The 23,784-nt window shown below is 40.3% G+C and overlaps 1 protein-coding gene across 11 annotated transcripts in view; it reads right to left on the bottom strand.

Moving 5' to 3' along the window:
• NEMF (nuclear export mediator factor) overlaps positions 1-22,930 on the bottom strand; it is a 68,548-nt gene extending 45,618 nt beyond the window's left edge. For 8 of the 11 annotated variants that reach the window (XM_059658752.1, XM_059658757.1, XM_059658775.1 and 5 more), the window contains exons 1-8: positions 22,772-22,930; positions 21,878-21,946; positions 21,642-21,744; positions 15,951-16,076; positions 5,637-5,785; positions 4,626-4,693; positions 3,449-3,535; positions 2,158-2,231 (exon numbers count right to left, since the gene is read on the bottom strand). In XM_059658752.1, coding sequence (XP_059514735.1) covers positions 2,158-2,231; positions 3,449-3,535; positions 4,626-4,693; positions 5,637-5,785; positions 15,951-16,076; positions 21,642-21,744; positions 21,878-21,946; positions 22,772-22,830 — 735 coding nt within the window. In that variant the 5' untranslated portion in view covers positions 22,831-22,930. Of the gene's footprint in view, positions 1-2,157; positions 2,232-3,448; positions 3,536-4,625; positions 4,694-5,636; positions 5,786-15,950; positions 16,077-20,653; positions 20,752-21,641; positions 21,745-21,877; positions 21,947-22,457; positions 22,737-22,771 lie in introns of those variants that run through there. The other 3 variants (XM_059658763.1, XM_059658767.1, XM_059658788.1) reach the window with 3 other exon arrangements.
• Positions 22,931-23,784: the final 854 nt, after the last annotated feature.

The following is a 23,784-nucleotide window of genomic DNA, read 5'->3' as shown; positions in this document are numbered from 1 at the left end:
TCTCTCTCACATTGGTGTTTCTCTCTCTCTTCCTTCCTCCCTCCCTCAACTGTCCACTCTCTCTAAAAAACAAAACAAAAAAAACTATATACATCTCCTCAGATGAGGATTAACAAAACAAAAAGAAACATTTTAGGCAGGTACATTTGGACTAAATTTAGGTGTAATTAATCAGAACTGTCTCTTTATTTTTCTGGTAAGTGAAGTTATACTTTGAATAGGGAAGAAAAACAAAAGATCTGAGGTAATTCAGAAGATGTTTAACTGTTAAGGGATGTAAATCACCAAATTTTTGGAAAGTGCTGGCAAATTAGAATATGCTTCGCTATCTAAAATTAACCTAATGAGAAATATTTTCAAATTCCCCTTCTTTTCTGGAGGGCTAATACTGATTTAACCTATTACTTTCTATGAAAGGCAAAAAAGCAGAACAAAAAATTACAAATCAACAGCAATTAAAAAAAACACACACAAAAGAGCCCAGTGGATAGAGCCTCGGCCTGCTGACTGAAGAGTCCTGGGTTTGATTCCAATCAAGAGCATGTACCTCGGGGCAGGCTCAATCCCTGGCACTTGCCGGAGGCAACCAATGATGTGTCTCTCTCACAACAATGCTCCCCCCCCAACCCCCCACTTTCTCTAAAAATCAATGGAAAAATATCTTCGGGTGAGGCTTTAAAAAAAACCCCACCAAAACAACAACTACCCTAGCCCTGGCCAGGTGGCTCATGTCCTATGCACCAAAAGGTTGCCGGTTTGATTTCTAGCCAGGGCATATGCCTAGGTTACCGGCTCAATACCCAGTCAGTGCACATATGGAAGGCAGCTGATCGATGTTTATCTTTCTACTTTCCTCTCTCTCTAAAATCAATGAAAGCATATCCTTGGGTGAGGATAAAAAGAAAATTGAAAACAAAAATCCACCCTAGAATAAGCATATTACTAATGTTGAATTTCTAAACTAAAACAAAAAATGTACATATATTGATCTTTAGTGAAGATTTAACTTCTAAAAATATCTACACTAATAAAAGAGAAAAATGGTAATTGGCGTACGACGATACCCTTTTCATTGGCTAATCAGGGCTATATGCAAATTAACTGCTAACTATGATTGGCAGTTAACTGCCAACTAAGATTGGCAGTGAACTGCCAACTAAGATTGGCAGTTAACTGCCAACAAGATGGCGGTTAATTTGCATATGTAGGCACAATGCAGGGAGGTGAAAGGGAAAGCAGGAAGAAGCCCCCTGCCACTGACAGTGATCAGAAACCCAGGGAGGAGCTAAGAGCTGGGGGGCAGGGCAAAGGCGGCCTTGGGGCCGCCTTTGCCCTGCCCCCCAGCCATGATCGGAGAATCAGGTGCCTTTGCCGCCCTGGCCAGTGATAGCAGGAAGTAGGGGTGGAGCCAGCGATGGGAGCTGGGCACGGTCGAAGCTGGCAGTCCCGGGAGCTATGGGTCCCTTGCCTGGGCCTAAAGCGGAGCCCACGATCACGGGGCCGCTGCAGCTGCGGGTCCCCGCTGCCCGAGCTGGACACCTCAGCCAGAGGCGTTAGGCCTGGGCAGAGGCGGAGCCTGCAACCACGGGGAGCTGGGGGTCCCCTGCCCAGGCCTGACACCTCTCCTGGAGGCCTCAGGCCTGGTCAAGGGGCCGATCCGGTGATTGGTGATCGGAGGGTGATGAGGGTCAACTCCTCTGGCCAAGGCATCAGGCCTGGGTGGGGGGCTGAGCCGGGGATTGGGGGGATATGATGGTCCCCTTGCCCAGGCCTGAAGCCTGGGTCAGAGGCGTCAGGCTTGGGCGGGGGGTGGAGCAAGCGATCAGAGGGGAGATGGGGGTCCCCTGCCCAGGCATGATTCCTGGGCCAGAGGCCTTAGGCCTGGGCGGGGGCCAGAGCCAGTGACCGGCGTGAGATGGGGGTCCCCTGTCCAAGCCTGACACCTCTGGCGGAGGCGTCAGGCCTGGGCAAGGGGCCGATCCTGCGATTGGAGGGTGATGGGGGTCAACGCCTGAGGGCTCCCAGTATGTGAGAGGGGGCAGGCTGGGCTGAGGGACACTCCCCCCCACACACACACCCAGTGCGCGAATTTCGTGCACCGGGCCCCTAGTAAATAATAAAGCCACTATAATATATAAGTATATGTGCTGCTGCTACCTTTCCTCTGAAGTTGGACGTTGTTTTCATATAGTCTTCTGCTTTCTGCAGACAAACAAGTACTTTTTCAATATCTAAGGAGAATAAAAAAGGAAAGGAGCGGTAATCAAGATGCAATTAACTATTATTAAACAACTATGCAGAAAACAGGACAGTGCTTATAAGAGTGTTTAAGAAAATTAAATACAGTTATTTCATGTTTGTTATCAGCATATGTAAATAGGATGTTTTGGCCAGCCTGTTATCCCAATAGCTTTTATTAATTCCATCTTGCCCCTCATAATCTGAAAGGCACCTTGTTCATATACTAAGTTCCCGTATATATTTGGGCCTGTTTCTAAATTCTTTGTATTTCCTCTAATTTTCTTATTATCCTAATCTGGCAGGTAAGTTAGGTTCCCTTAAATCAGGGTGGGGGAACATCTGGCCCTGCCAAGGAAACCACAGGCAGAACTCGAAATTCAATAAATCTAGGAGTATTTTTCATAGCAACATAATTTTTAAGTTGATAATTCTGTATCGCCCTCAAATGATATTATAAATATCCAAATGGCCCTCGACAGAAAAAAGGTTCCCCACCTTTGCCTTAAATAGTTATGAGAGCCTAACGTATATAGCCACATTAGCGTACTTACAGAATTAAATGCATGAATGCTAATATTTCTAGACACATTCCAGCTTGAGTCTGAAGGTGAATAATCCAACTCCTTCAAGCCTTGTACCAAAGACTATCTCAAGGTCAGTTACCACTTCTAAAATTTAGGGGAAGAGTCCTGGCCAGTGTGGTTCAGTTAGCAGGAGCAGCAGCCCATTTAACAAAAGGTCCTGGGTTCGATTCCTGGTCAGGGCACATGCCTAAGTTGCAGGTTCCATCCCAGCCCTAGTCAAGCGTGTTTGGGAGGCAGCTGATTGATGTTTCTCTCTCCCATCAATGTTTCTCTCAAACTCTTTCTTGCTCTCTCCCTCCCTCCCTTCCCACACTCTCCCTCTCTGTAAAAATCACTAAAAATGTCCTCTGATAGGATTAAAAAAAATTTTAGGGGAGAGAAGGAGAATATTCTAAAGTTGAAAGGCAATAAGGTAGGTCAAGAGATTAACCTACACATTAACAGGGAAAAAGAGCCACTTTAGAGTAGGAAGCCAGGAATACCACATGGATAGAACACTCACAGGTCAAATGTTTTTAAGTCTAGAACTACTTACTCACTACTTCCCCAGAAATAATTTTCATAGTTTTAAAAAAGGAAATAAATAAACATGGACGAACAAAACTTGTGCCATGCAGACATACCCTTACTTTCAAATTTTTCATCCACTTTGACATTGCCAGAGAATCCATTTTCAATAAGACAATGTTCAATGAGAGCTGATCCATAGGCTATAATAACAGAGGGTATTATTTTTAGTATTTTCCTAAAAAATGTAACATCAAAATATAATACAAATTTGTGTTCAATATAAATGATCTACTCAATAACAGTAGCCAGGGAAAATAACAATTAGTTTACTTATTTTGAAATGCTATTAGAAATGACAATTCAAGTACTTAATTGAAATTTGAGACTACAATAAAACTGTAAAAGCCAGTGCAAAAGTTATAGGAATTTAATGAAACTTAGCCACATATAAAAAAGATTATAAACTAGGAATGCAAGGTTGGTTTATCATCCAAAGAGTGGTTAATGTAATATACCCCATTAATAAAGAAAAAAATTCCTTATTGTAGGAATAAGTGATGATTTTCTCAAGCATAAAAATTATTGGATTTTCTTTACCCTGATTATCAAAAGTACCAGACATCCTGGGATACCCTGAGCCCCATTAATAATAATAATTAAAAAAAACTAAGTGGATATTAAACTGAAGATTCATATTGGGAAAAGAAAAGATTTCTTAAAATACTATAGCTATCATTAGTATTTAGGAGTTTTTTTCAAAGCAACATAATTTAGCAACATAATGTTATAGCTAAATAACATACTATATTAGTTAACTATATTACTTTTAAATAAAATCTAACAGATTAAGGTCAAACTTCATGTGGTATGACAAATTTATCCTTCCTTAAAAATAAACTCTAGCCGAAACCGGTTTGGCTCAGTGGATAGAGCGTCGGCCTGCGGACTGAAAGGTCCCAGGTTTGATTCCGGTCAAGGGCATGTACCTGGGTTGCGGGCATATCCCCAGTAGGAGATGTGCAGGAGGCAGCTGATCGATGTTTTTCGCTCATCGATGTTTCTAACTTTCTATCTCTCTCCCTTCCTCTCTGTAAAAAATCAATAAAATATATTTAAAAAAAAAATAAACAAAAAAAAATAAACTCTATTTACTCAAAAGATCATTTTAAACTCCTTTCTAAAGTTACCAAGAAGTTCTAATTTTCTACTAGAACTATAAAAGGCTTAAGTAAATTCCTGAAAACTATACTATCTTGCAAACATTTCATTGCTCTATGTAGGATTACTCACGAAGTAATGGGTTAAGAACTCTCTTTAGTAGTTCACCCTTAGGTGCCCTGGTTATTATTTCAGTCAGTCTGTAAAACAAAATTGACAAACCTCTTACTATCTTATATTTAATAATCCTTACAGCAATATTTATACTCATAATACCACATCAATTCACCTGATCTTCAAATATTCTAAAATATAAGAGGAACTAGTTCATTTTGTAGGTAAGAAAATGTAGGGTCATAAAATTAATTTATTTGAGGTTAGTATACATCAGACTGGGACCTAAAACCAGGTTTTTTTTCTAAGAAAAATCAATACTTTTTTAACTCAGTCATATTGCTTATCATTAGTGTGCCCATATATGATATGAAAGGCACATTTTTATATAACAATTAAATGTTGTTGGTGAAGCCTGGAGATATATCTTAAAACCTGAAATGGCTTTATCTAATTAAACATTTAATGAGAACTCAGGATGCTTGTGGGCCTTTGAAGGCATCAGATTACAGTGAACTTGCTAGAAATGTAAAATTCTGAGCCCCACACCAGATCTACTGACTCAGAAATCTGGTTTATCAAGCCCTCCAGGTGATTCCAATGCATACTAAACTTTGCGAAACACTGTTATAGCCTATTGGGCAGCAAAGCCTCCAGCCAGAAGAGTACAGCTACAATTAGCTCGTATATTACCCTGCTCCCTTTTCTTAGCTAAATCAGAATTTCTCTATCTTTTTGTACTCTGCCCAAGATATCCATCTATCTTCTCACAGAATAGCTGATAAATCCCCTCACTTTACCAAGAAATAATAAACATCTGAAATAACACCAAATTTAGACTAAAAAGATACATTTGCTACTCTCAAATAAGGCTTAATTGCTTACATGCACATTTATGCAGTTCAAGCAGTCCAAATTTAGTTTTTTTATGCAAATAAAATATCTTATGTCAGCTCTTTATATTCTTACATATGGCCTATTTTGCCCTTTAATACAATATGGAATGAGTTTATAAACAAAACATGTTACCTTTCCAAGGTAAGCAACGGTTCAACAGCTCTAGCATGATCAACGGGATAGCGTTCACGAACAGCAAATTTAACTTCATCTGACTCATCAGTTCGAAATCTTAGGATATTTAAAATTAGATACTCATAATCTGTAAGAACAATGTTCCCCTATAATAGAATAAAATATAATTTAATGCTTATCCCATATCATTTTTGAAGCTTAAAAACTGAGAAAGAAAATGTAGGCTCTTAAAAACCTCATCAAGGCTCCAGAAATGAAATTACAGAAAGCATTTGACCTTGATGACCACCAGCTGAACTTACTGCTGTACTTTCATGAGACCGGTCTACAAACACTGTATCTTATTATGAAAAACAGAACAGATATATATTTCAGAAGCCAAGCAATATCACAGATATTGCTGATTCAGTCCCAGGCCACTGCAATAAAGTATCACAATAAAGTGAGTTGTAATTTTTTTTGCTGGTGGAAGGTCTTGCTTTCAAGTTGCAAAAATCGTAACATGTAACATGGGTGAAGCCAACGTGTCATAAAGCGAGGAGCAATAACATGAGGTATGCTTATATATTTTCACCTGCACTGTGTCTTTTTAAAAATTTTTGAGTTTTTAGAGAGAGGAAGGGGGAGAGAGAAGATAGACACACTCATGTGAGAGTGAAACATTGATTGGTTGCCTCCCACATGCGCCCCATTGGGGATCGAACCCCCAAAGTGTGTACGTGCCCTGACCTAAATTGAACCAGCCACCTTTTCGTGTCCAGGATGACCCTCCAACCAACTGGGCTACGTCAGCCAGGGAGCATTATGTCTTTTAATAGCAGTAGTTATGTGGCAATAAAGACAGTGATACCCATCGTCTAAGTAATTCCACAATTGATAATGTTGCCTAATGTAATAACTCAATAAAACAAAAAACTATACGCTTAAAGCTATTCACTGCAGTTATTTACAATAAAAAAATAGAAACAACCTAAATGTAAATATTGGGAAAACTGTTAAATAAATAAATTATGATATACAACATAAGCTGTTAACTTATGAAGACTATGTAAAAAAAAAAGTAGAAAATTGTTTATACTGTCAGATAAATAGCAAGACAAAAAATTTCTGTATCTTAGGAAGTAGAAGGCAAATATAGAGAAAAATGATAATATTTACTAAAGAGTTAAGGTTTAACAGACTTCTTAAAATTTAATATTGTTACATAATCTTTTCAACCAAAAGAACCGAATGAAAATAAAACTGCCCAAAGAATACAACCTTTCAAATTGATGACTGTGAAGACAGGTGTTACTGCATAATTAAAAGAAGCATCCATGAAAATAGTCACAAATGCCTTAGCAACTACTTAGAAGTTGGTCACAGAAGATGGTAAAGTGGCCCCAATCTCTTGAGGAATGACAGTTTGCAAGATAAATGGCTTCAGTAGATGGGAACACCATTCACTTGAGAGAAAGATAACCAGAAGTTGTTACTAGGTGTTAAGAGAGTATAGGCACCTACTGCTAAAGAATCTGACTTCAAAGCAACCATGCATGTAAATTTTTAAACACTTATTTAACTTAAAGAACAAAAAATTAACTGGAGAAGGAAAGCAGAGAGCTGGAATAGAAGTCCATATAATGCAGTGATGGCGAACCTGACACGCGTGTCAGAGGTGACACACGAACTCATTTTTTTGGTTGATTTTTCTTTGTTAAATGGCATTTAAATATATAAAATAAACATCAAAAATATAAGTCTTTGTTTTACTATGGTTGCAAATATCAAAAAATTTCTATATGTGACACGGCACCAGAATTAAGTTAGGGTTTTTCAAAATGCTGACACGCCGAGCTCAAAAGGTTCGCCATCACTGATATAGTGTCTTGTTCAGGAAGATGTGACTTGAAAAACAGACCTGGCTATAGAGCCTGGCACATAGAAGGTGGGCACAATACTAGTAAATGTCTACTGAATCAAACTGTGCAGTTACCCAGAACACCTGAAAAGATTCCAGAAGGCAGTTACCTCCCTGAAAAGGCTTTCCTTAAACCAAGGTTTCCCAAAAGTATTCTGTAAGATGGCTCTCCCTATTCCCATTAAAAAAAAAAAAAAGAATTCTGTGATCAAGTAAGCTTTGGGAATTCTATATAACATATCCTTCTCCAGGAAATGTACATATCACATTATCATATTAAAGGAAGTGATAAGTCCTAGAGTTAAATTTTTACCTTATTCTCAAAGTTCCTCAAATTTTTATGACTATGGGACTCATTTTTCTAGGCACACCTATTATCTTATGGAAGTGGTATGCAAGGAACATATTTTGGGAAATACTATGCGTGACTCTGATGTACACAATAAAGTACTTTCTGATCTTAACTTACTTTCTCCAGAGTCTTTCCTAATGGAACTTATTACAAATTAATAAACTGGTCCTAGCTGGTTTGGCTCAATAGATAGAGCCAAAGTCCTGGGTTTGAGTCCAGTCAAGGGCATGCACCTCAGCTGTAGGCTCAATCCCTGGCCCTGGTCAAGGTGTGTGCAGGAGGCAATCAATCAATGTGTCTCTCTCACATCTCTCCCCCTTCCTTCCACTCTCTCTAAAAATCAATGGAAAAATATCTTTGGGTGAGGATTAACAAAAAAACATACAAAACAACAAAAGACAAATTAATAAACCGACTTTCTTAAATGAGTTTGAGTAACAATAGCCTCTTTACCCAAAGTTTGGTCAATTCTAGATAAACGACACATTAAAATCTTTGACATAAAACTTTGAAGATCAAACCCTGGTATAGACAGAGGAAAGAGCAATCTTCAGGATCTATTCTAAGCATCAACCAACCTACCTCTCTTGATATCACAGTGACTATGAAAATTCCCAAGCACATAACTCTCATATATAAATTCTTAATATCTATTCCAAACTCATCACTAACTGGACCTCTGGAACCTAGACTGTATGCATGCCAATTGCTCAGAAAGTTCAAAATAGAAAGATCCTAAATGCCATGGGGTATCCTAAATTCGATCCTGGAACAGAAAAAGGTCATGAGTAGAAAAACTGGTGAAATCCAAATAAAGTGTACAGTGTAATTAATAGTAATGTACCAATGTTAATTTCTTAGTTTTGACAAATGTACCATGGTTATGTAAGATGTTAACATTAAGAAAAACTAGGCAAAAGGTATATAGGAACTTTCTGTATTATTTTTGCAACTTTTCTACAAATCTATAATTATTACAAGATAAAAAGGTATAGATTTTTAAAATAATAAAGATTACACAAACTCACTCATACTATTGAAAGAATTTTTAGGTATCATTAAGTGCTAAGTTTAAATTGAAACAGGAAAAAAAACCCAGAAAGGTCCGCGTATGATATATAAGACATATCCTAGACTGCAAGCATGGAGTAGTCCCCCCTTATCCACAGGGGATAAGTTCCAAGACCCTTTGTGGATGACTGAAACTTTGGATTCTAATTTACTATGTGCCCCCCGGCCATCATAAACACATACCTTTATACTTAAAGTAGGATAGGAAACCTTTTTTTCTGTCAAGGGCCATTTGGATATTTATCATTTGAGTGCCATACAAAATCATTAACTTAAAAATTAGCCTGCTGTATGTGGTCGAACATTTAATTAACTCTCCCCTAATGCCTTGGCAGGGCCAGACCAAATGATTTCGTGGGCCGTGCCGGGGCCTGTGGGACTGGACGTTCCCCACCCCTGATTAAAGGAAGCACTTTTAAGGCCTCTCTTTGGCATATTTGAATTGTCGGCATCACTGCTATTATGCTTTGGGGTCGTTATTAAATAAAATACGGTACTTGAATACAAGCACTGAGATACAGGACAGTCAATCTGATAAGAGAGATGGCTACATATACAGCACAAATACTTGGATGTGCCCAGCCAGCACGGCCAAGGGTAAACCTGAGTCGGAGCGGCTGAAAGGCTTAGAAAAGACAGACAAGAGAATGAAAGCTGGGTCTCGGTGGGATGCTGCTTCTCTGAGAGACAGCGACGATGCCCACAAGCTGTGTCTTTATTTTATAGCAGATGCCATGAGGCAAAGTAAGGGCGTGATCAAGATGTTTACAATATTCTTGTGGGTTTCAATCCTACTTAACTGCATGCACCTGAACTCTATCAAGCCTACATCACTCAGGCATGTGGGGCCACGTGTTCGGACCATAGGTTCAAGCTTACAACTACAGCTGTTGGCTATCATTGTGCTGGGAAGGCCCTGCCCTCCAAGCTGGGACTTGCACGTGGCAATGAGAGGCCTGTGCCCTCTCATCAGTCCAAGGCTTGAACCTGTCCAAAACACTGTAGTGGCTCTCCACACTTGGAATAAAGCAATGATTCACATTGGCAGGGGAGATGCCAGAATGGGAAGGCACACAAGATTTCATCATGCTACTCAGAATGGTATGCAATTTAAAACTTATAAATTATTTCTGGAATTTTCCATTTAATATTTTTTGACCATGGTTGACCAGGGGTAACTGAAACCAAGGAATGCAAAACCACAGATAAGGGGTATTAAGTATATTGACCTAAACCTAAGGCATGCCTGCAATTAGTTAAATTCTAGAGATGTTAACCCTCAAATGAAAATTTTTTTTATTTTCTTTTGTTGGGGGAGGGGACCATAAATAGGACATTAGACATGTTACGTTAGTATGAGGAATTTATTTGAGCTAGGAGTAGTTAAACCTCCCATTTAAAAAAATATATATTTATTTTAAAAATATTTTAAAATTGATTATGGAGAAAGGGAGAGGGAGAGAAAGAAACACTGATAGGCTGCCTCCTGCATGTCCCCTACTGGGAATCGAACCCACAACCTGGGCATGTTACCTGACTGGGAATCAAACCAGTGACCACAGGTACATGGAACAATGCTCAACCAACTAAGCCATACTGGCCAGGGCAAAACCTTCAATTTTAATGCTACCTAATTCTCTATATACTGAGAATATATTCATGTACTATTACTAGATAATCCCAACCACTGTCCTACTAAGAAATAGAAAAACTGAATAAAATACACAAAGCATGACTTTTAAGAAAGAAAAAAAAGCTGACTGGGCAGGTAACATTTACAGGACCAAAATCTAGGAGAGGAAACTCAGAAAGGTGAGCCCCATACTTGGGGCTACTTTTCCCCTAGGATCATTTGTCTGAATCAGCCGTGGGCAAACTACGGCCCGCGGGCCGGATCCGGCCCGTTTGAAATGAATAAAACTATGGAAAAAAAAGACCGTACCCTTTTATGTAATGATGTTTACTTTGAATTTATATTAGTTCACACAGACACTCCATCCATGCTTTTGTTCCGGCCCTCCGGTCCAGTTTAAGAACCCATTGTGGCCCTCGAGTCAAAAAGTTTGCCCACCCCTGGTCTAAATTCTGATAGACTCACAGGACAACTAAGGGGAATAAAAATTGGAGTTCAGGGCCCAAGCGAAAAGTCTTGGGGGGATGGTGGGGAGGGGTAGCCCTGATAAGTCCAGCTATGAGTAGTGACCTCAAAAGTATACATCCCAGAAGAAGGGGTAAACTGGAAATATACCAGCTTTCCTAGGGTCAACTTCTAATCAATTCAATTCCTAACTAAAGTAAGGTAATCTGGGATTACATGTGCCCTTAGCTACCTGTAAAAAGCAAACAAATATCATCTTTTTTTTTTTTTTTAAGGTAAGGAGGTAGTATTTTTTATTTATTTTTTTCTTTAAATATATTTTATTGATTTTTTACAGAGAGGAAGAGAGAGGGATAGAGAGTTAGAAACATCGATGAGAGAGAAACATCGATCAGCTGTCTCCTGCACACTCCCTACTGGGGATGTGCCCGCATCCAAGGTACATGCCCTTGGCCGGAATCAAACCCGGGACCCTTCAGTCCACAGGCTGACACTCTATCCACTGAGCCAAACCAGCCAGGGCACAAATATCATCTTTAAATGAAGACATCTTTCCAGGTCTCACAGTATATTTTTCCTACTCAATGCCTGCACACAATAAAATAACCAGGCATGTCAAGAAACAAGACAATGTAATTTAAATCAAAGGAACAACAGACCATAAAAACAGATACTCAAAACTCATAGCTACAGACAACAAAATGGTGGTTACCAAAGGGGAAAGAGGGTAGGGGGAGGGCAAAGTGGGTAAAGGAGGTCAAATATATGGTAATGGAAGAAAACTAGACTTTGGATGGGGAGCACGCAATTGAGTACACAAATATTGAATTATAATCTTATACACCTGAAAATTATATATTATTAGCCAACATTACCCAATAAACCTAAGAAACCAGTCACTTAGAGGTGTCAGATAATAGAACAATTCCAAATGATACCAAATGATTCTTGTCTGATAGCAATAAATTAGTGAATTGGTAGACAAGTCAAAAGAAAATATGGCTGAATTTCCCAAAACTGATGAAAAATACCAAGTCAAAGATTCTAGAAGCAACATGAACCCCAGTAAGACAATTACAAAGAAAAACTCAACTAGGCACATCACAACAAACTACTGAAAACCAAAACCAAAAAATTTTAAGGCTTCCAGATAAAATGGCCAAATAACGTTCGAAGCAACAGTATGATTGACACTGATTTCATTAGAAACAATGGTTGCCAGACAATATACTATTTTTGTAACTGTCAAAAATTTATCTCATTAATGGCAAAACTGGTTCTAAGAGAAATGTCTCAATTGCTTACGACAAATTACTAGAAGTGAGATTCCTGAGTCAAAGGTTATGTACATAAACATTAAAAATCATCTTATATACTGTCAAATAATCTTCTGAAAGTGTTCTTATCCATTTTTGTTCCTCTACATTTATGCTAATACTGGTCGTCAAACTTTCTAATTGTTTAATTACATACTAGAGCCCCAGTGCACAAAATTCATGCAGGGGGTGGGGGTCGAGGGGGAGCACACAGGGGTCCCTCAGCCCAGCCCATGTCTACTCACAGTCCAGGATCCCTGAAGGGATGTCCACCTGCCAGCTTAGGCCTGCTCCCCAGGGGATCGGGCCTAAGCTGACAGTCAGACATCCTATGGCAGCCCAGGAGCCCTCGGGGGATGTCCGAGGAGGCAGGCGAGGCTCCAACCACCACTGCTGTGCTCACAGCCATCAGCTTGTGGCTGAGTGGAGCTCCCCCTGCGAGAGCACACTGACCACTAGAGGGCAGCTCCTGCGTTGAGCGTCTGCCCCCTCGTGGTCAGTGCATGTCAGTGACTGGTTGTTCTGTGTTAGGGTCAATATGCATATTACCCTTTTATTATATAGAACTAGAGGCCCAGTGCATGAGATTCGTGCACAGGAAGGGGGGGGGGGAGCCTCAGCCTGGCCTGCACCCTCTCCAATCTGGGACATCCCTCTCGCAATCCGGGACTGCTGACTCCTAACCGCTCACCTGCCTGCCTGCCTAATCGCCCCTAACCGCTCTGCCTGCCTACCTGATCGCCCCTAACTGCCTCTGCCTCAGCTCCTGCCACCGTGGCTTTGTCCAGAAGGATGTCTGGAAGATGTTCAGTCTATCTGGTTTAATTAGCATATTACCCTTTTATTAATATAGACTGGCTGAGAAAAAAGGAAGTACAAGGAGGGAGAAAAATATCCTGTTTTTTATATTTCAGTAATTCATGAATTTAGGCATGTACTCATGCTTTTATATTTGTATTTATTCTTTTTTGAACTATTCAAGCACTTTGCCTATTTCCACTTAAGTGCTTTATGAAAACTGTATATATAGGGTTATGCACATCTTTTTATGGCACAAGTTAAAATATCTTTCCCCAGCCCTAGCTGGTGTGGCTCAATGGATAAAGCACTAGCCTGCGGACTGAAGGGTCCCAGGTTTGATTCCAGTCAAAGGCACATGGCTGGGTTGCGGCTCAATTCCCAGTAGGGGGCGTGCAGGAGGCAGCTGATTGGTGATTCTCTCTCATCATTAATGTTTCTATCTCTCTCTCCCTCTCCCTTCCTCTCTGAAATCAATAAAATTAAATATATATATCTTTTTCCAGTTTTTCATCTTCCAATACAGTTCAGTGTTTTCTGCCTTATGCAGTTCTAGAATTAGTAGTCCTCTCTATTAATATTTGTTTCCAGTGTTAGGTTTAGCAGTCTTTTTCATCCCAAATTCACCAATGTTAATCCATATTTTTACATAGTACTTCTATGGCTTCACTTTTTATATTGAAAAAATGTTTTTAAATCAATTGTGGTTTGGGTGAATGATGTTTGCACTCCTTTCAAGTGGCTAATAGCACTTTTCTGAATACTCTGTTGATACATTCTACACAACAAGTCTGCTAAACAGCATGAGAACATGACTTCTATGATTCCTTGTTTACGTATGTATAGCATTTAAAAACACAAATTTATTCAAAGTTGTACAAAGCTGTGGAATTATTCATGTTGCTCCTCTAGGCATTGATATACAGAGAAAGCTTGCTGAAGTTTGGGACTCTGAATTATTAGTAATTTCTATGAATAATGCAACCCTACCTTGACAGGGGACATATACACTTCTTTTTTTAAAATATATTTTTATTGATTTCAGAGGAGAGGGAGAGAGAGATAGAAACATTTAATTATGAGAGAGCTCACAACCCAGGCATGTGCCCTGACCGGGAACTGAACTGTGACCTCCTGGTTCATAAGTCAACACTCAATCATGGAGCCACGCCAGCTGGGTGGAACATACATACTTCTAAGAAAGACTTTATATAGAATTATTCGTAGAAGATGGCTGGTTTACTAGCTCCATGAAATGTTAGTTTTGGGTAGTAGAGAAGGGAGTAGTGATGATAGGATTCTTTGGCCTGTGGAAAGACCTGCAAGGTACTCACTTGATCACCTGTCATTTCCAGTTTTCTGAAACATAAAATTGTACCATGTATTTTTCTTTATTGCTTCTAACCCACTTCTCAGTAATTTCTGTCTTCTGAAATGGTCTCTCAGTTTTTGTGGGTTAACAATGTGTCTACTGATTTTTTTTCATGAGCAATTAGTCTTCCTTTCTGGTTGTTTTCTCTTTGTCTTCGGTGTTCTCTAGTTTCATTAAACTAGGTCTAATATTTCTATTCAGAGCCCCTATTTGCATTTAAAACAATTTTTTTAATTGATTTCAGAGAGAGGAAAAGGGAGAGAAACATCAATGATGAGAGAGTCAGTAATCAGCTGCCTCCTGCAAGCCCCACACTGGGAATGGAGCCCAAAACCCGTGCATGTGCCCAGACTGGAAATTGAGCCCTGACCCCCCTAATTCATGGGTGGACGCTCAACTGCTGAGCCACACCAGCCAGACTATTTGCATTTTTTGCTCACCACTCCATAGGAGCATGACAAAGATCTTCCTTAAATTAGACTCATTTTCCTGAAGTTAGGTTTATAAAAATTAAACAATATTCTTGATATTATTTCAACTATATATCTTCCTCCTGTCATTCTAAAGAGTTGAAAATATTAATGTCATACAAAGGAAACATAAGTGTGGTTAGGTCTTATGTTTCATCTCCAGTCCCAGCCCTGACAGTTGGGTTTTCTCTTTTTTTGTAATGAAAGTACCTAACTTAAGCTTTGGTTGCAAAGGCATCTACTTCAAAAAAGCATCCACTTCAAATATGGCTACACTTCCAGACACATGACTAAATCAAGAGCCAGGTCACCTTGCCTCACTGAGGATCCTTTGTTTTAGAGACCTTGGTTGATTTTGATAACTGACCATTGGACCACTTGTTTTTTTCTCTTCCTACATTTTAAATTCCTCCTCTTACACATTTAAATTTTTGATGCATATAGAATTTATTTTGCTGTAAGTGGCTCATAAAATAGTTCCAAGAAAGAATTTGGTGACCAGTGGAATAAGTGAGAGGCAGGGAGCAAGAATGGTGAACACATCAGCATTCTTCCTCTTAGACTGATGACACTATGAAAACATGGCAATGTCCCTGAGTCTCAACTGCCGTCTTATTTATGACACAACTATCTATTTTCTGGTTGCATCACAGTAGTCCTGAAATGTAACAGATGATGTCCTCAATTCTCAGATCTTCATCTCCTACATTCATAATGCCATTTTAAATGGCTGAGATCTGCCTAAATTCTAATCTCCAGTTAATAACTGGAAAACTGTATTTAACTTGTTTGGCACTTATTATCCTAATGTATCAATAATAGCCTTTGATACAGAAAAAATGTTTCCCCGCCCATGTTTTACAGCACTATTACATGAATAATTAACAATATAATCATGAATTCTCCCTCACCCCATGCCCCAAATTTAACTTACCCTATCATAGAGTTCAATGATTAAGTGATATGCAGCTTCATCACTTCCAAATTGAAAATCTACAATTCTATCCACACCAAGCTGTTTTGCACTGACTAATCTCCGACTCTTCAAATGTTTTCGGCACTAGTAAGAAACAGAAGAAAAATGCATTTATACTAGTATAGTTAATTCCTAATAATTTGGTATTGGATTATAAATATGTTTTTTTTTTCTTTTCATTAGCATCAGGAATATTTTTAAAGTTGCAAATAAAACAATATAAAATAAAAGCTTGCAGGTAATAAGAAGAAAAACATTTTGGTTTAGACAATTCTAAATGCTAACTCTGAAACAGTATTTGATATTCAATATTTAAGTAGATAATGATAGGCCCATAGTGAAACTTACTTGTTGTTTTATACCACTGCTAAATCCCTTGTTCTCAACCTGACGACTTCACTCAAAACCATAACCTTTTCGTTTTTAAAGAGAGGAAGAGAGGGGGAGAGACAGAGAGAGAGAGAAACATTGATGTGAGAGAGGCACATTGATTGGTTGCTTCCTGCACTCGCCCAACCACAATCGAACCTGCAACCTAGGTATATGCCCTTGACTAGAATCGAACCCTGGACCCTTCAATCCTCAGGTAGACACTCTATCCACTGAGCCAAATCGGCTGGGGCAATCATCTTTTTTTTTTAAAGTCTCTTTCTACTCCAATCTTTTAAGTATCCCACATTTACTTTTGTGTGTTTGTGTTCAAAATTAATTAAGTTTCCATTAATCTTCCACTTCAAATAAAAATTCTAAACCATGAGCTTATTGGTATTGTGGAAATTAGTCCTCCAACTTATATCCAATTACCCGCTATTGCCACAAACTTTATTGATATAACCCAAGTAGAATCTTCTGGTACTATCTCCAAGCTTTTGCTCAACCTAGCTGAAATCCAAATATAGTAACTCCTATTGATTATGAAATCTCATTCCTCACATCCCCAGTCATAAAGTTATTGTTCTTATTAGCAATGAGAATAAAATTAGCATATTAAACCTGAATACAAATTACTTGATAAATACCTTTTATTTCAGATTATTTGTCCCACTCTTCAGTACAAATATTTAAGTACTAGGGCCCGATGCACAATATTCGTGCAAGAGTAGGCCTCTGCAGCTGCAGCATTGCCTGGAAGGCCATCTGGACAGTCGTTGTGCTGTCTGGCCACTCGGTCAATTTACATATTACACTTTTATTATTATAGATATGGAACAGAAACAAGACTACTCTGTAGCCCTTAAAAAAAAATCTTACAACTGTATCTAATTCTTGAATTTGAAAGACCCTTTAGTCTAGACCAGTAAGAAAGAATGCTTTCTTTTCTTCAACACTCAGATTCAACATAAATTTCACAGAGAAGTTAACCTAAAACCACCTTAAAAAAAAAGAAAAAAAGAAATATAGAGTCATTCTTAGAATGAATGTCCACTCTTTCACAACTAAGAATAGTCTCCTCCAGACCTATCTTTCAAATTGACTAAAATTTTCATTTTATGTACTTATATATTCAGGCAGATATAAGAAGAATTTTCAAACTTCATAGAATAAACAACTTCCTCCTCCTAAATTCAACAGTTCTGATTTAAGAGTAACCTATATGGATGTTGATTTAAACAATGACCTCCATATAAGGCTATCTTTAAATCCCCAGGGGAAAATCACCATCAAGCCTTCTAGAGTCCCTCAGTAATCTTCTTATTCGAGAACTGTAGAGTTAACCCCAGCTGGTTTTGCTCAGAGGTGCGTCGGCCCTTACCCCGAAGGGTGTCGGATTTAATTACCAGTCAAGGGCCTGTACCTCAGTTGCAGGTTTGATGCCTGGCCCTGGTTGAGGTAGGTACAGGAGGCAACCAGTCGATGCGTCTTTCTCACATCAATGTTTCTCTGTCTCTCTCCCCTCACCTCTGTGTGTGTGTGTGTGTGTGTGTGTGTATCCTACCTAATAATACATAAACATGGTAATTGACCGTACCTTTGCTATGCCTCCCATGGGCTAATCAGCGAGATATGCAAATTAACCACCAACAAAGATGGTGGCTAATTTGCATACTGCAGGCAGGGCGGGACAGCACGAGCCGCCATCTAGGCCCCTGTGGGCAACCCCAGAAGCTGCCTGCCTGCTGCCGTGATTGGATCCGGTCCTGGGCTGCCATCCAGGCCCCCCCGTGTGCGACCCCAGAAGTTGCCTGCCTGCTGCCTGTGATCAGATCTGGTCCCGGGCTGCAGGCCGCCCCCGGAAGCCGCCTGCTTGCCGCCCGTGATCGGATCCGATCCCGGGCCACAGGCTGGCCCCGGAAGCCCCAGAAGCTGCCCGCCTGCCGCCCGAGATCAGATCCGATCCCGGGCCACAGGCTGGCCCCGGAAGCCCCAGAAGCTGCCCGCCTGCCGCCCGTGATCAGATCCGATCCTGGGCCACTAGCCAGTCCCAGAAGGCCCCTGATATGGTAGTAACTCTATCAGTAAGCACTCTGAAAGTCAGTGGCATAAATGCACCAATTAAAAGACAGATTATGAGGGTGAATCAAAAACAAAACTCACTTCATATAAAGACACATGTAGATTAAAAGTAAATGAATTAAGCTGCAGCCTGTTTTGCTCAGTGGATAGAGCATCAGCCCGTGGACTGAAGGGTCCCAGGTTCCATTCCAGTCAAGGGCATGTACCTCAGTTGCTGGCTTGATCTCCAGTCCCTATCAGAGCATGTGCAGGAGGCAACCAATCAATGTGTCTCTCCCTTTCCCTTCACTCTCTAAAATTCAATGGAAAAATATCCTGGAGTGAAGATTAACAAAAACAAAGTAAATGGATTAAGTAACATTAAAGAGATTATAAGAAAAATATATTCCAAATTTTGTTAGTTGTATAATGGTTATGTTTAAATTATTAACACTTAAGAAATTGGGTGAAGGGTACATATAATATGCTGTAGTATTTTACAGTTTCTTTTACATGTATGAGATTATTTCAAATTAAAATATTAAAAAATTAAAAATTAATAAAATATTAATTGAAATGTATCTGCATTACATGAAAAATCTCCTAATTGCTTCTAGCATAATTTATTAAATTGTGCTAAAATTTACAAGGGTTCAATTAAAAAATATCTTAATTCTAAATAATATAATAGAAAATATATAATAGTGCAGTTATAAGCACTTATCTGAAAAAAAAAAATTTAAAGAAGTGAATTTAAAGAAGGGATTAGCCAAAGAAAATATATGCACAACCCATGGACACAGACAACAGTATGGTGATGGCCAGAGAGAAGTGGGGGCAAGAGCTGGGTAGAGGGGGCAAAAGGGGGGAAATAGGGACACCCTATATAATAATAATAAAAGGCTAATATGCAAATTGACTGAACGGCAGAATGGCCAGTTGCTATGATGTGCACTGGCCAACAGGGGGCAGATGCTCAATGCAGGAGCTGCCCCCTGGGTGGTCAGTGCACTTCCATATGGGGAGTGCCACTCAGCCAGAAGCTGGCTCATGGCTGGCCAGTGCAGTGGTGGTGGCAGGAGCCTCTCCTACCTCCGTGGCAGCACTAAGAATGTCCAAGTAATGGTTTAGACCCGATCCCTTGGGGGCCTAAGCCTTTAGTCGGACATCCCCCAAGGGCTCCCTGGCTGCCAGAAGGATGTCTGACTGCAAACTTAGGCCTGATCCCCCAGGGAGTGGGCCTAAGTCAACAGGTGGACATCCCCCAAGGGGTCCTGGACTGCAAATGGGTGCAGGCCAGGCTGAGGGGACCTCCCACCCCCCACCCCCCCACCCCAGTGCACAAATTTTTGTGCACCAGGCCTCTAGTGTGTGTGTGTGTGTGTGTGTGTGTGGTATATGTATATGTACATGTACATGTATATGGACATATATATGTATATGTATATATACACATACATATGTACCCCACTCCCACTTTCTCTCCCACTCTCTCCCTAAAGGTCAATGGGAAAAATATCCTCAGGTGAGGATTAAATAATTTAAAAAAAAAAAAGTAGAGTTAAGATGAACATAAAAGGCATCCTTGTGAGGAACAAAAGTTGGCACCGTGGAATGGTGAAAAAGGGATTATTTATCATGAGTATGTGTGGACACAGAGTACATATATAAATCCTGTTTTGTTTGCTTATTTCCTTACTAGCAGCTTGGTGAAAACAACCTTTCACCCACTGAGCCATAGCTGGCATCTCCAAATGTGAGAACTAGAGACAAATACTGTGATTTACCATGTACTGGACATGGCCCTGCCTGTATCATACAACAATAACAGCTCTTTAAGTTATTTATAAAGTGCTTAACATTGTCTGCTCCATTAGAGGGAATCTTCCTATACATTTAGCTTGACATGTACACTTAACTCAAAAATTCTAAGTTTTCTTAAAGTGTTTGAGGTCCCATTGATACTATAGCCTAATTTGGGAATGTTTACACAATTATATCCTATTGCTTATTACATCATCTGCAAAACTAAATGTTCTTCATATCCACTGAGTTGTTAACTTAAATGAAATATGCATTACCCATCTACTTTTAAAAGTGCTACACAAACATAAAGTGGCATTACTAGTAAGGATAATCTCCAAAAGAACCATTTTGGGTTACTATTAAATAAAGTTTTAGGAATTTGATAATTTTATGACAGCCCTTGTGATCTGGGAAGCACTTACCTAACTTGCAATCCAAAACAGATTCTAAGTTGCTGGGGATAAGGCTCTTCTCTGTAAAGCCTCTAATGAAATAACACAATGCCAAAACAAATAAATTTCTGAAGGAAAGTGAGGAGGAGAGGAAGAAGGAAATTAATACATATGGATGCCTAATATGTGTCAGGCATTGTGTTAGATGCTTTACATGTTACTTCAATTCATCCTCACCAATAACCCCATGAGGGAGGTATTATCCATATTTCACATTCAAAGAAACTAAGTTCCAAGAGGTTAAATAACTTTTCCAAATTATAAAATGAGTGGCAAAACCATTAATTCAAAGTTAAGTATATCTGATTCCAACATCTTTCCTCTGTAGCACATGAACTTTCAGTATATCTGTTATGTCAATAAGCAAATGAGTAACATGTCCACAATGCAGAATCTCAGTTTAATAGTACAAAGAAAAGCAAGGAGAAAAGTAAAAAGTAAAAAGATATAATAATTGTTAACATACTAATGTCACCAAGTAGTCCAACAAAATACAGATTGATAGCTCAAAAGTGAGCTATGGAAGACAAGACTAGGAAAAGGCAGGGTGGGGAAGGTGAGGAACAGATCATGGAAAGCCAAGAACGCTAGGATATGGGATATTCAAAAATTAGGGAATCCTAAAACGTGAGATAACTAATGAAAAAGATGCTTTAGAAAAAATCAATCTTGGTCCAATACAGAATTGTTGTGATACACGAAATGGATTTATAGTTAAGGGACGACAAGGCTGAATGTTACAAAAGCTTGAACTTGAATACTGACTGTGGGAACAGAAAGATCTGGAGCACAACTGGGTGTGAAGGGTAATAAGGAGAAGTCAGGAAACATCCACTTTATTCATTCCAGTGTCCATCAACTACTCTTACCTTTATTTTATCTCTACTTTAAAACTTCAGCTGCTAGTGACCAACCTCAGGGCCTTAAAATTTACTTTCAAGTACAAGTTAAAATTTACCTTCATGGCAAAACTAGACGGCATCATATTCTTAGGCCACTCAAATTCTGTTGTGTGAATTCGTATGCCAGATTCAAGTAAAAGTGTTGCTTTAAAGTCTGGTCTGTAGAAGAAAAAAGTCGATTTTTTCTTTAGGGCATTTGCCAATGCTAACTCAGTGAAACAGACTAAACGTGCAGGTAAAAAAAAAAAAATTATCAATCTCATTTAATCACAGAAGATAAAACAAGCCTTACTTTTGAAGACGAATAAGATACGTCTTATTATCCACATCGTAAACATTGTTTACTCGCATTCCTAGCAAGCTGCAGAAAGAAAGCAAACAGGTAACAAATCACACTACCATCCGAAACATAAACCTTCCCACAATTTAATGCTGCCGGCGGAAGCAGAGCCCACGGAAGAGGGGACTTCAGGAATCTCCGACTCGGAAGATACAGAGTCAACTAAGGAGCAAAGTCCGAAGGCCATCAGGCTTTCAGTTCAAAACTTAAGTGTCACCAAGAACAAAAGTGGTCCATCAGTCCTGGGAACACCATGCAGTGCCTTGTGACTTTGAAATGACCCAATGTTTTTTAGGAAAGGCAGTCTCGTCCACTTAATTTACTGCAAGAGAAAAACAAATTAAAAGGGGGGGGGGGGCGAACAAGGCCCTGGGAAATATGACAAAGCTCACACGGCGGAGGAATAAAAAGCCAGACAGACTAGCGTCCAGATCTGTCACCTCGGCTGATGGCGAGGCTCCCTCTGTTCCGGGCGAGGAGTGTCCAAGGAAACGGGCCTCCAGCCTGGGAACCTCTGAAGCAAATGACTTACTCTGGCGTCTCGGCGTCCACCCGGCGTCTCGTTTTTCACTAAATGTTAGCTGCCCAGCCTGACGAAGCGAGAGCCGCGCCATGGCCGGACCCCAGACCCGCGAGCCAAGCCACCGCGGGGGCAGACCGTGGGGCAGGCGGGCGCTGGGTCCGCAGGTGCCCGGCGGGCCACGGGGAGAGGGCGAGCGCTCGCACACCCGGGCCTAGCCGTGCCCACAGAGCAGCCCGGGGGGAGAAAGGGAGAACCTCGGGCGGGTCTTGTTTTACACCGCGGACCCTCTGTCTCCCGCACTCCCCGCACCTGCCGCACATTACCTGGCATTCAGCTCCGCGAGTACCGCACGGAGGTCAACGGTGCTAAAGCGGGTCTTCATGGCGAGGTTGGAGGGTCGCTACCGCAGCTTTCCCCACTGATCGCCGGACTCGACGCCTCTACTCTTCCACGCAGGCGCACTTGGCGGAGATCTACGGCCGCGCAGAAGACCCAACATTCCTTAAACGCGTTTCTGTCGCTTTCCGGAAGAATTCGTTTATCAAGTCCCCGTCGACTCGCTTTTTTTATTTTATTTTTTTGTACTGGAACAATTGTATTTTGTACCAGAAAGAGATACCAACTGTTCTATTAAAACTACATTCCTTCCTGGAAAGTTTACGGATTAATCCGGTTACCTTGCCCCTTGTATTTCGGAACTCAAACCAGCCTCCATAGTGACCCCTGCTGGTAGTAGCAGTTTATGAGGGAGGAACCCTGATTTCCCCAGAGGGGCCGTAGGGTTCTGTCTCCTTTACCTGTACGTGCAGAAATGCAAGAAGTCAAACTGTTTCATTGGCCCTATGATTATCCTCAACAATCAAGGCGAACCGGCCCTCAAGAAGGAGTTCCTATTTTGATGGGCGCTACTCTCCTGGTCTCACGGGGAGTTCCCTAGGATCAGTTGACAGAGGAAGAGAAGACTCGGGACTGATGTATAGACAGTCCTGTATGATATGTGGGCGTCACCTGCAAATGGACCGCTGCAGCACTACTGCCCCTTTCTGGGACATTCCTGAAAGACTGTGGTGAAGAGAAAATCCTCCCCGTGGACAGAATTCCCAGCAGTGCACCTGGTTGTTCATTTTTCTTGGAAGGAGAAATGTGATTATATACGAATTCATGGGCTATGACTGGGTGGCCAGGGACTTTGAAGGCACATAATTTGAAATTTAGTGGTGATGCAGTCTGGGGGAGAGGTCTGTGGATAGACGTCTCTGAATGGGTAAAAAAACAACAACAACAAGTGAATATATTTGCATTCCATGTGACTACTCACCAAATACTCATCAATAGA

This window comes from Myotis daubentonii, chromosome 1 (assembly GCF_963259705.1).
Source record: "Myotis daubentonii chromosome 1, mMyoDau2.1, whole genome shotgun sequence".
NCBI classification, from domain to species: Eukaryota; Metazoa; Chordata; class Mammalia; order Chiroptera; family Vespertilionidae; genus Myotis; species Myotis daubentonii.
The sequence above is the reverse complement of the archived record's forward strand: the minus strand, read 5'-3'. Positions and strand labels throughout refer to the sequence as shown.